Below are 13,615 nucleotides of genomic sequence, written 5' to 3' on the forward strand. Positions count from 1 at the left end.
ATAGGATTTAGCCAAGTTTTAAATAAAAGGCATAAGTAAATAGAGCAAGGCATATGCCTTATGCCAGTGAGAAGAGGCGCGCCTCAACCAAGATGAGGTGTAAGCCTCATAAAAAAGCTCAAGGTGTTTTTTACTGGAATTGTGCTGAGGTGGACCTCAATGTAAGCCTCATATTGCACAATTTTAAACCATGGCTCATAGATTTAGTCCTATTTTGGACTTACTCTTTGCATAAAATTACAAATTTACCTTCTGATTAAAAAAATAATGTAAAAGAAGGTCTTCAAATTTTCATCACATTTGATTTCCAAATAGTAGAATTCGCTAAAATAAAATTTGTGGGAACACAATCATTTTAGAGAAGTGTTGCTGATAAAATAAAGACTACATAGGTTAATATGAATGAAAATTTTTAAAAATAATGTTTACCATTCATCTATCACATAGGTCAATTTCATGGCCAACAGAAAAACTTCAAATAAGATGATAATGATGTTTAAATATTTTATCGAGTTCAAAAATTTTATAACCAAGTATTTATTTACCTAGAGATTATAAGTTGTCATAAATATTTGTTACATATAAGGTTTATGCAAAAAATCAAGCATGATTTAAACATCAATTCAGCAACGAAAAAAGTTAATTTTCTATAGCACAGATAACAAGAAATTCCTAAGTAAACAGTGACAGATGAATAAAACTACACAAAAAATGAAGGGTTGACTTAGATAGGATTAGTCATTGATTTAAAAAAAAAAAAACCTCTTATGCCTCCATGTAGAAATCAATGAAACAAAACTTTTGATGGAGTGACCATGAAAATAAATGTACTCTTCACGTTGAGGAATATTTTTGTTTGGTGAGCATTATCCAATTTCACTGCAAGGGTAAAATTTGCTAGGGACCAGGCACGGAATACTAGGTTCTTCAAAAACAGAATATAAGTAACTTTATTGAAGAGTGCAGATAAGCTTCATCAACATCATCAAACAAAATGATATTCATGATAACTGAAAGAATATATCTCATTTACCTTAAGAATCCAGTTAATAGCAACAGCTCCAGAAGTGGCGCTGTTTTTAGATGCTCCAACAGAAGTTAGAAGTGTCCGTGTAGTAAAAACACCCATCGCACCACCAAAAAAATGCTGCAAAAACAAGATCCATAATGAATACTTCAAATGCGTGTAAAAATCAGCACGCATCATAAGCCATTATCACGAGCAAAAGTTAGAATTGTGAAGCAGATAAAACCACCAACCTTCAAAGCTCTCCATGTCATATATGGGACATATGAAGGGGTAACACTGTCAGGAAAGCCTTCAGGGACAACATATGATCTTATGAATGCGAAGATTTCCTTGAAAAGAAATGAAAAAAAGTGAGTATTCTCATGAAAAGCAACTTTATGAGCCAGTATTCCAAATTAAATACTAGCTGAAATGCACATGGCATGAAAGACTGAGAATGACTACATTCTACCAAAACTCCAATTATAAGCATAAATTAGATTAAAGAGCATTGAAAATTAACAACTAACAGTGTGGAACTCCATCTAAATTTTCAAACTTCCAAAAGGGAAAAGAATTGAGAGAGGGCTAACCAATATGAAAATTTCAATAGCAAATCAATTTTATACTTACAGACCTATATAAATGTATGCATGTTCACAATATGCACATGTCATGCCTGGTCATGCATGAATATGGACACATTCATTTCAACAGAAGCACACTCAAACTTAGTATGCCTTTTTCAGAGTTCAGAAATAAACATGTCAACTTGTATATACTAATAATTTAAAAGCAATGTCTTAGAAAATAAAATACTATAAGATAAATAATATAAATTAAAAGAGACCAACGAAATAAACAATTAGACAATCAGCAATGTCTATCTTTAAAAATACCTCTAAGTTTAGCAAATGCATTCACCATAAAATTTAGCAAAAGAATTTTATAATTCTGAAATATTTTAATTCTATCCCGTAATAAAAGAATAAGCTATGTACATCTCGCCCATTTTGTAAGTGTTAGTGAATTATGTTGAAAAAGCATATTCTTCCTCCAATGCTCAAAGATGTTCTATACAACCTGGTTTCAAACTATCATGTTGGGGGATAAAATTAGTAAGAATAAATTTAAAATGATTATATTAGAAGAATGGCTAAAGTGCATCTATTAAAAACAAGATAATTAAAAAAATAGACTTGGTGGTTTGGAAAGGTACAATGAAGGGCAGAAAATGAAGCTATTAAATGAGATGATAAAACTAATATTAGGGGATTAGGAAGTAGAAGTAGACCTAAAATAAAATAGATAGAATTTATTCAAATGATTTATAAGAAATAAATTTATCACCTTAGGCAACTCTCAAAAAGATGAATGGGAATCTAGAATCATAAAGTTGACCCTAAATAGTTGGGATAATGCTATTGATGTTCACTTGTGGATTGCTAACACCTAATAGCTCCAAGTGAGCCATCTAGGGCTGAGTCCTTGTGCTCCTTCTCCCTCACTAATGGTTGCTCTCAACTCCATGCAACTTTATTGCCCTTCTAGAGATCCTTGCCATTTATTTCCTCACTATTGTCGGGCAAAACAAAATAGATAGAATTTATTCAAATGATTTATGAGAAATAGATTTAGCATCTTAGATAGCTCTCAAAATGATGAATGGAAATCTAGGATCATAAAATTGACCCTAAATAGTTGGGATAATGCTATTGATGTTCACATGTGGATTGCTAACGCCTAATGGCTCCAAGTGGGCCATCCATAGTTGAGGCATTGTGCCCTCCTTCACTGGTGGCTGCTCTCAACTCCAGGCAACTTTATCCCCCTGCTAGAGATCCTTGCCACTTGTTTCCTCAATGTTGTTGGACAAAACTTGTTGTCTCTCCATCTCTATAGTCCATATTCCTCCACTACCACTCCCCTCCTTGGATGCTTCAAGGGTCATGGTGACTCCTCCATGAACTTTGTCTCCACCTCCGATGCCAATTATTTTGGAGGTTCCATTGATTGGCCTCAATTCATCAAAGGTCATACCTCCCATCACTCGCAACTTTCATTCTTTTGCAAAAGTTGTGGGTTGATCATATAACTCGGGATTGCACCATTTTCCTTCAGGCCACTTTTACTTGCATTATCATCAAGACTCAGCTCCATCGAAACATAATCAACCATTATCATATCAAGGAAAAACTTTATGGGTCTTCTTAACGTAATTAGCAAATTTCTATCATACTTAAACTTTATGGGTAACTCTCAGTTGACCTTATTAATCCTCTTCACATCATTATAAGACTATCCTCATACACTGCTCTTCTCTAAACATAGTTATTATGCCAGTGGATTTCTAATGTGTATGCTCAAGTGATTTCCTCATTTTTTTCTGCATTTGTTGTCCCACATATCCCTCCTATTAGAGAGTATTTCCTCAATTTTGATTACATTTTTCAACCAAGCTACCTTGTACTCTTCAAGTTCTATCTTTGATAAACCCTTACACACAAAAATTATTATAACTCATCTTTCGAGACCTTATGTGGCCAATGTTTTGATAGAAATAGGCACTACCTTGTCGTTGGAAAAGAATGTATGAATTGACTCAAATTCAAGCATTCTTTGAAGGCATCCCCTCATATAATTCTTTTAGCAAAATCTTTAGGCAACAATTTTATTAACAATTTCAAGGCTTATCCGAATATGAAGAAATCATACATTTAACCACAAGAGGGACAGTCAAATGTCAAGAGTGGTCAATTGGCTAACTTCAGGATCCTGAGACTATTGTGCTTGCAGTTGCAAGCAATACATAAATGATCTATTCATTTGAGTTTCCAATTCTAAAACTCCCACCTCTCCCTCCTATAAGTGCAGATATATTTAGTTATGATGTTCTGCAACCTAATGATTCTAATGAGAGAATTATGGGTGGCAACATTTTTAGCGAATAATAGAATTCAAATTTAATTTACCAAATAGTACAGTAATAAAAAAAACGCATTAACACTCACCTGTTTTAGGCAGACTTCAAGCATGGCAGTCCAAATAAACTCTTACTTGTTTTCTAGCGTTGTTAGATGATTTATCCTTTGGCTCTATGCTTCATGTATTTTATCATTTGTATTTTAGTTTGCAATAATTGTACTAGTATCATTATCTTGCTTATAATATTGTGTTTTTTAAAAGAAAAGAATGTTATCATGTGCATTAAAGTTAAAATGAATAGGGTGTGATTTATAAGACATTAAATGGAGGGTAAAAGAAGGGAATTCTCATGTAAATGAAATCGTCACTAAGTCCTCTATAAGGAGAAGACCAAGTCTTATCTATCAAATTGCTAACATAGCATGTTATCCAGCATCAACTCAACTTTATCTTTCATTCCATCACAAGAGTGTTCATAAAGATAAGATCAGGTCCCTTATTACAATACATGAAGTGATGATTTCAATGAAGTTCTTAAAAATTTGAGTTTTCATCCTCTATGACTTATGAAATGAAAATGATGTTTCATCTTCTTCACATATTCAAGGACTCAATTCAAATTTTTTCATGAAGAAGCTACTTCAAGTCAACTTAAAATCTTCATTGAAAAGTTTCTTCAAGCCCACTTCAAATCTTCATGAAGAAACTACTACAAGTTCATTCCAAATCTTTAAAAATACTCCTCTTTATCATGATAATAAATATTTTTCAAAAATAAAGTACAACCCATAAAAATAAATTAGAATAACATGAGTTCATGCATTAACTTGATGTAGGAAAGGAGAAATTATTGCGTCCTCCCACCTGACGTAGAGATACGTCCTCCCAGAGCTAAAATCGCACTAAAAAACGAGAAATACCGAGCAAATACCGAGCAATACCAAACAATAACGAGGAATATCATCATGTGAAAACCAATACCGAGTTATACCGAGCTATACCGAGCAATACAAAAAAATACCGAATACAAAAATTGCTCGGTATAACTCATTATTGGTCTTCACATGATGATATTCCTCGTTATTATCAAATAATACCTAGCAATATCGAGCAAAAACCGAATTTTTTAGCTCTTGGAGGATGTATCTCTACGTCAGGTGGGAGGACGTAATAATTTTTCGGAGGAAAGGCCCATAACTGAAAGACCAAAAATAACATTAATCATTTATCCCACTATGTGGGGTTGACTACATGACTCATTTTCTCCATTATGCCCTGTTAAGAGTCAAATTCTCATTTCAATCTAATAAAAAATGTCATTTCAAATATTTTTCAACCTAAATCTTTTAGGTCTACCTCTACCTTTCATAACACAAGCCAAATCTAATACAACCAAAATACAACGGATCCCTTTCAAGCTATTAGCTTACCAACTCACCAGACAACTCTTTTTTGAAGTAATAAGCAACCAGGAGACATCTACAAAGTTATCGGAGAAAAACTATATGGAGCAGCAATCAATCCGTTTCTCATTACGTCGCCAGAAAAACAAAAATGGTATACCGGAACGGTTACAGGAAGTAGATAATGTTTAAAGTTTTCTCGAAATAAAAACCCTGATTAGGGTTTATTGCTCGCAAAATGAACTCGTGCAAATTAAACATCAAAGCGATTAGAGGTGTAGCAGTGCAAGCATCGAATCAACTCACATCGATTGGCGCACCCGGCGACTGCAACGACACCGCCTTCAGGGAAGAACCCCTGCGAGACATCCTCGGCCCCTCAGCCTCCACCACGTAATTCCACCTCTTCCCATCGATCTCCTCGCAGCAGAGAACCCTAGGTTGGGCCTCCACCGTGGCGTGCGTGTCCGCAGCTGGGCCGCCGAACCTGACCTGCTCGGCGACGACCTGGTCAGGTGCCACAGGAGGAGGCGACGGAGGAAGCAGGCTCGGGTAGGAAGCAAGCGCAGCGGTGCGCATGGCGTCGCGCACGATCACCCGTGCCTCATTAGGCGCCGCCGATGCCGGTGAATGCTTTAGCGGGATTGGGGCCATTGAGGAGATACTGCGCCGGGGAAACAACCATCGGGGGTCAGCGAGCCGAGCTTCAAGATTTATAGGCGTGGATGGCGGGGCAAGGAGCGGAGAGAGAAGCTTCGGTTTTATCGTTGGCAGGATGCATAGGAGCGTTCGGTGTGAACAACGCAAAATTAGGCTAAGACGCGAGCGAAAAAGGGGAGTGAGTGTGGCAGTCGCATGACGCGGCATTTAAGCCATTGACGAAAATTTAATGAAATTATTTAGTGCCGTCAGCGCCCACCTTGTCGGTTGGGACTTTTTTCTATTTGCATAATATCATTTGTCCTACTTCGATATAATCGATGCATCTGTAGCTTGGCGTTAAAAAAGTTGGCTTATATGGCTTATAGCACACCTAAATTAGCTTCAAGCTTAAATATCTATATTACAACAACAACAACATCAAGCCTTTATCCCACTACGTGGGGTCGATAAAAAAATTTATATATCTTATAATAAATGTTATTGATCAAATATCTTCCTTGTTTATTCATTTGAAACAATATTTATGAATGATAAATTTAGATAAAATAATTCTGATGATGGCAATATAGGGCATAATCTTTAGTGATATTGTGAATCTCAAATAAAATAACTATCATTTTTTTTTTCGATTGCCATAATCATTTTCCATGAAAAATCATGTTCAGGCAACTCTCTGTCATAAAGCTTTGTTATGAGCTCCTTTAAAAATAGAGGATATTGTGCATATTTTTTAGTTATATAAATCCGAATGCAGTCTTCAATTCATGATTATAATAGAAACAAGATAATATGAGCAACTTAAATTTGAAAACATATTCAAAATTGGATCCTTGTTTGAACAAAGATCAAATGTATATTTCAAACCTAAGATTTTGACCGCTAGATGCAAAACTAGGCTCGGAGTAGTCCTCGAACAAGGTTGGAGTCTCATGAATCTCACTCAAACGTAGTTCAATTAGGGTTTGAATCTTATTTGAACCATATCCAAAGTATGAAGGTCCAAACCTTAATTGAATCGATCAAACTATATTCAAACTATAAAGGTCCAAACCTCATTTTATGTCCATTGATGATATCTAAATCATACTTTAGAGCTATGACATTTTAGACGATAAAATATAATGAATAGATGAAAAGGGAGAATGTGAGAAATGAGTGAAATTTTGAGCTGGAAAGAAATGCTCCAAAATTTTATGGATAACTCTACTATATAAATTTTTCAAAATAGGAGTCCACAACATGGTCATTTGACCTTATATTTGTAATGTTTTATATGCAACAAGACTAACTGCATTTGTGTATATACGATAATAAGAGAAAAATACAAGCATTGTGTACTTAATTAGAATATTCGATCTGTAAAAGTCATCAATCAAGCTAATAAAAAGTCATAGGTATTACTATAGTTGAATTGGCAATCGATAGTTTTCCATGGGATATCATCCACTTGAATAGTCGCTCTTGAAGCAAGTTCTATCATAGACCGGCAAGTTCCTTTCAAACTATCCAAGTATAAGGAGTTGACTTAACTTAAACTAGGCTAACTTGACTAGAACTAGGTTATATGGATATTTAGTTGTACATTGAGTTCTTTGATTCTCTTGTATCTTTGGGGAAGAACTCATAAAAAGAACAAGAAAATGAATTAAAATAAAAAGAAAAATAATTTAAGCCATTAGAAAAAAAGGTGCTTATATATATATATATATATATATATATAGAAAAGTCTATAAATACTTCTATGTCTTTTTTATTTTTTTGGCATTCCTATTTAGAATGATTTATTGTAACACTTGTGTCATACTCCTTCCAATCAATGGATGTTCCAAATTTTTTTGGAAGAGATATTGCATGAATAGTGATTTTGAAAAATAGGGAGGAAATGTGCAAAATAGGTAACGGAGAAACTTTAGCTCTTACCCTGAAAAAGATGAGAGAAGAAGTTAATGAAAATTGGGAAAGAAATGTAGTTGAAGCTCATACTATGAGTGAGCTTCTTAAAAAATATCCTTTTGTCAAAGAGGTTAGTGTTGGTTTTTCTTTACCAAGTTCAACTTAGATGGTGGCGACAAAGAAATTCCTTAATGTTTTCGCCTCAAGTGATCAAATGGTGGATTATCTGAATCTTTGCCAAATTAAATTAATAAGAGAAAGGGTCTTGAAAAAAGAAGTTATGTTAAGAAAACTTATGGTGTCAATGACTTCAAACCTTCTTTTATGCTCCAAAGATTTCCCAGCTTTAATACTTAGTGCAAAAAACTACAACCATTTGTCCCATCCAAGTGGGTCATTTTATCCAAATGGATCAACTTGCCCATATGGGACAAATTGGGAATATCTAATATAACCTTATCCAAATAACTAAGTCAAATAAAACTAATATTTCCTTTAAAAGATATTATGAGGTAGTATTCCCATCAACCATTTTCAACTTAGTTAAACTACTTAATCCATGATTAATCATGGGCAAAAGCATGTAAAAGGGGATTAACATAAGTACAAGTGTCCAGTAGAAATACTCCAAGCTTAAGCATATAGTATGGTTTAATTCCCCTCCTTGGTATCTCTCAGCCATCCAATTTACTTAATCTAAATAGGTGGCAGTCAAAAAAGACTTGAAGCCATTAGGAATCCATTGAGCTAGGCCTAGTGGTTATAAGAGCACACAACCATCCCTATTATAACTGGAGAGAACATTCACCTTCTTCATGCTTCAAGTAACTCACTACACCTTTAGCCAAAACTCCAACGACAACTAATTAACCCAAAATTGATTTAGTGTTTCAATCTTCCCAACGATTCAACCATCCTCAAGGGAATCCTAGAGAGTGCTCTTTGCTTATCATTATTGACCTTCTTTTTAGCGTCGATCACCTATATTGTACATTCCTTAGAACAATCCACTTGCCTACGCATTGCATCGTTGTGTCTAATGAATGTTCAACTTATGCATTTTACTTCTATTCGTCATTGAGTTTATAATTTATTCATTTTGATCACACATTATCCATTATCAAATTTTAAAATATGTGTGATCGAGTTGACGTCGATTTGAAGTGTATTTACGTGCATTTGAATATTCCATGCACATGTTTATTCTGAACATAACATATTTCGATCAGGACCTTAGTTTGCAAAATGGATCACGCTATTGCGTCCAGGTCATCAAGACTGATCGAATGAGCTCATCCGCTCTCAAATCGGGTGTCATTTGATGCATGTCAATGAGATAGAGTTAGATTATTATTATTATTATTATTACTAAAATAATAATAAATATTGAAAAAATATTTTCCTCATTAATTTTAAAAGAAATTATGAATATAAGAAATTAAATTTAGACTAAAATTTAAAATTGAATACATATATCCTCATAATTATTTTAAAATTAAATAAATTTGATTCATATTAGAATAATAAAATACATGATTGAATACACAAACACACGCGCACACACACACAAGAGAGAATACTAACTTCCAATCAAGTATGTCTTGAAAATTTTTTTAAAAACAGGGCTTAGAAAATAATTTTTTTTAGAAACTGGACTTCCCAGGTCCGGCACCTCATCCTCATAGGTCAGGACTATCCGGACTCTAACCCGCAGGCGGGGGAACGGGGTCTAAAGCAAGGAAAAGAGTAAATCAGAAATAATGCATGCGACCCGGGGTCCGATCCCCCGGCTAATATCCTAGATTCGTTACTCTTTCATGTTATTTAGAGCTCACTAAAATTTTAGATTTTTAAGGTTTATGAGTAAATAAAAAATTTTCACACCCTCCACGAGCCTCAACGAGTCCAAGGCAAAAACAAAAGCGGCACATCCAAATCGCCAAAAAACTAATAAAAGCAGGTAATCCTAAAGCCAATCAAGATCATCACATCAAAATATAAATTTTAACTATTTAATAAATGTCCATAGGCAAAGTTGCCCTTGCTTATTACAAAATCAGAGTTTTTTGCAGAAGTAAAGTGGCCGGCCACCAAACTGACAACAACCCGGATTCTAAACCTAATAATGAACGCAAGTAGTTTTGGGATGGGATATTCTCAATCTTCAAATCTTAAATCCTCATCTCGTTCTTCTTTGGACTCCTTTTCTTCATCTTCTTGGAAATCTTCGTAGTAGATTACCAATGGATAAGAGGGCACTTCCCTCTAAGGGGAAGGCCATCTTCCCCTTTGGGTTTTGGGAGGAAGTGTGGCCGCAAATTTGGATCTCCAAATAGAAAAGGTCACTCCCCTTAGGGGCATCATTTTCTCTCAAGAGTCGAAGCTTTGGACCTATATATCCCAACTCAAGCGTAACATTTCACACATTTAATAATTACAACAAATTATATTTAACTTGGATAATAAATCTAGACTCACCTGTAGGGTTAATCCTAAGCAGTTAAATAAATAAAAAGGCAATTATTCCAAGCAGTTGATATGAGCAGAAAAGAAGTAAACCAACTGGCCAACCGCTCTTTTTATGATTGGGGGCTTTAGACAGTTGAAAGCACCTGTGCAAAGAGTTTATAATATTTATGCATTTTTTTGAATTTGGCCCATTTTTTTATATTGCCCTGCATGAGCGTGGCCACCAGCGAAAATAGTGTCAACATCAGTCGTGCCTAACCTAAGGGTCATCTTAGTCTCCCAAACACATCAATCCATCCTAAGTGCGAAAAGTAAGCAGACAACAGCCAAAGCAATGCTCATCCACAACATGCAGTGAAAACTACGAAAAATCCGGCAACAACAGCAATAAAAGTAAAACAACCGGCCTAACCTAAAATCTAGAGTTGGTTTCCTAGCACATAATCTAAAGTTTGTGTTGTAAAAGGTTGTGTGGCTGAGGTAGGTTCCTAAAGTGGGGTAATTAGTTGAAAGTTGTCTAAAAGTCTGGTTTGTTAAGGCTTAAAAGGGGATTTGATTAAAATTTACAGTATTAATAAATTAAGAATTTTAATTTAAAACATATTTTAAAAGTTAATTGATACTACCTTTGTTTCACACCGAGGCCCGTGAAAGTATTTCACCTTCCTTGGGGCCTAAGCTAATAGCTCGTAGGCCTGGGTTACCCAGTAGCAATCGGGGTTGATTAAGTTGATTAATTGGTTGGAATTAAGAGTGGCTTGATATTAAAGGGAGTTGGTTACTGATTTTAATGGATTTGGTTGAGAATTTTACATTATCCTATTAAGAAATTCTGGAATTTAGAGAGTTTTATAGGAATTTTTGACGTTCATCGCAGATATGCTAACTAGGGTCAAAACTTTGACTTTAAAATTAGAGTAATCTAAGGATTTCAGATTTTTTAATAAATACTAGCCTAATTAGTAGTTGTTAGAACAGGTGGCACACATAAATTTTGGCAGTTTTTTATCAAAGTTTGATTTTCCAGAAGTTTTAACCCGATTTTGACCTAGAGTTGACCAAAATGTTGACTTTTTTTCTTTGACCAATTTTTGAGGGCTTTAATAATTTGGAAAATACTAGATTTTAATTAGAGTCATTAAGCCACTGAGTTTGAATTGATTTGGAAATTTCTATAATTAGTAAATGAATTTTGGAAAGTTTGGGTATTTATTGGAATTATTATTATTTCAATTAAGGGCCATTTTAATAATTTGAACCCAAATGAGTCTTTAAACTTCCTTGAGATCAACTCCAAAGATCAAAATGATCTAAGGAGAGATCAGCAAGTGTTTAAAGATTTTTGGGATTTTTTAATAATTTTTAAATTAATTAAAATTGATTAGCAGTGGATTTTTTAGCTTAAAATTACAGATTAGAATATATATGGATGTCAAATTAAAGGGATTCCAATTTTCACTGATTCGAGGGATGAATTGAGGTTAATTAGGGGTATTTTGGGGGAATTTTTAAGAATTAATCAATTTATTAGAATTTTATTAAAGGCTGAAGGGGGATTTATAGGGGGAATTATTGTGGCTCCTACTTGGGAAAACCCAATGAACCCCAAATGTGATGAAATTTAAAACCAAAGGATCACCTGATCCTAAGTCCTAAACCCACAAAATTTGGCTCAAAAGGAAGTACTCTAAGGTGGTAACTAACCACCAGGTGAGCTCTAAGTCACCTTCAAATCATCTATAGGGATCCTATCCTAGGCTTGGATTGGGGGCAAAATCAGTGGCTCTTACACGTCCTTATCCTAAACATCATCAGGCACACCAAAAATCACCCCGTAAATCCCATTGGATAGGTCCATATCCCTTTTTGAATTAAGGTCAAACCATGACCCTTAAACTTAAAAATAGGAAAATGCCCTTGAACAACATTATAAAACGCGGGGGAGAATAAAATTTGGACATGTCAAAAAAAACATGTCCATCAATCTCCCCAAAATTCAGACCTGTGGACATGTATTTAAAAAGTAATTAAACGAAATTCAAAAATGCTCAAAATGAATTAAACTAAGAATGACCTACCAGGGTCTGGAACCATAGGATTTGTAGTGCTCCCGAGACCTTTCCAATGAGCCTAAGAAAACCTAATTTGGACAAGGTGTGCAGGAGTTTATGATTTTTGAAGTTCCTTGAATTTCCTGGATTTAATTAATCGGCAATTAACAGTCAGCGACCGTACCACCACGCGGCGCGCGCTGATTCGCCCAACAATGATTGGCGCCTAACTGTTTAATGGCCGGATTAACCCAGCCTCGGGATGCCGATCGAACGGCTGGGATAAACACGCTTCCGGGACCACGGGAATCTAATTCCGAGCCACGATCGAAATCAACGGCTGGGACCGAGGTGAGTATGTCTTCAACCTTCCGCCTTTACCCGAAGCCGTGGACCTTCTCCAAGCGTGATCCGAGCGTCGCGCCAGGCGAACTCGAACGAAATTTCACAGGGAGGATCAGGGGGGTGGGCGGGGGGCCGAAACCTCAATACAACGGTGGAGGAGATCCGCTGGCTCGATGAAGGTTTCCTTCCACTTGACCGGACTACCTAAACTAGAGAGCTCGGGATGAAGGAATTACCGCATAGAAAGCCTCAACGAATGAGCTTCTCTATCTGGAAGCTTCAGGGGATGAAAGTGAGCAGGTTTCCTTCAGAGGCCGCGATTGGAGGACGGCTGGAAGTATGACTTCGAGCGGGACGCCGAAGCCTTTCGCCGGAGTTCGCTCGAAGTGATGGAAGGGGCGGTCTGGGAGCTCGAAGGAAGATGCTGGAGATGGATGGAGCTCTGGGGAATCGTTGAAAACACTGGGATCGTCTGGCGAGCTCTGGGGAGCACCAACCTATTCAGCCTCCTCCCGCGAGCTCGGACGGCAAGGATTGAATCGAGGAGGTCTCGGATTGATGCCAAGTGGAAAGGGGCACCATTCAGAGAGCTCGTGAGCCTCAAGCCGGCGAGCCACAGCCTTTGGAAGGCTTTCCGTCAGGATCGGTCTGAGAGGACCACCGGAGCTTCTCTCCCATTGGTTCCGACCGCCGCCGGCCATGGTCTAGGTCAGGTTGACCAGGGAAGGCCGATGGGGACATACTGGAGCCGAGAGTGGAGCCAAATTGGCCTGAGGAAGCTGGGGTCGATCCGGTGGCTCGGTTGGGCTCGAACCTGCTTGTTCGAGTCGAAGTGAGCTCAATCAGGTCAGGGTCAC

General features: G+C 36.4%; 1 protein-coding gene across 1 annotated transcript in view; it reads right to left on the reverse strand.

Annotated features, from left to right (window-relative positions):
- The window catches only part of LOC110109976 (protein root UVB sensitive 6), a 42,894-nt gene extending 36,713 nt beyond the window's left edge, over positions 1-6,181 (reverse strand). The window contains exons 1-3 of the mRNA XM_020841233.2: positions 5,644-6,181; positions 1,261-1,359; positions 1,034-1,147 (exon numbers count right to left, since the gene is read on the reverse strand). Coding sequence (XP_020696892.1) covers positions 1,034-1,147; positions 1,261-1,359; positions 5,644-5,991 — 561 coding nt within the window. The 5' untranslated portion in view covers positions 5,992-6,181. The remainder of the gene's footprint in view (positions 1-1,033; positions 1,148-1,260; positions 1,360-5,643) is intronic.
- Between the last annotated feature and the right edge of the window lie 7,434 nt (positions 6,182-13,615).

Source organism: Dendrobium catenatum, unplaced genomic scaffold (assembly GCF_001605985.2).
Source record: "Dendrobium catenatum unplaced genomic scaffold, ASM160598v2 fragScaff_scaffold_1468, whole genome shotgun sequence".
Lineage (NCBI taxonomy): Eukaryota > Viridiplantae > Streptophyta > Magnoliopsida > Asparagales > Orchidaceae > Dendrobium > Dendrobium catenatum.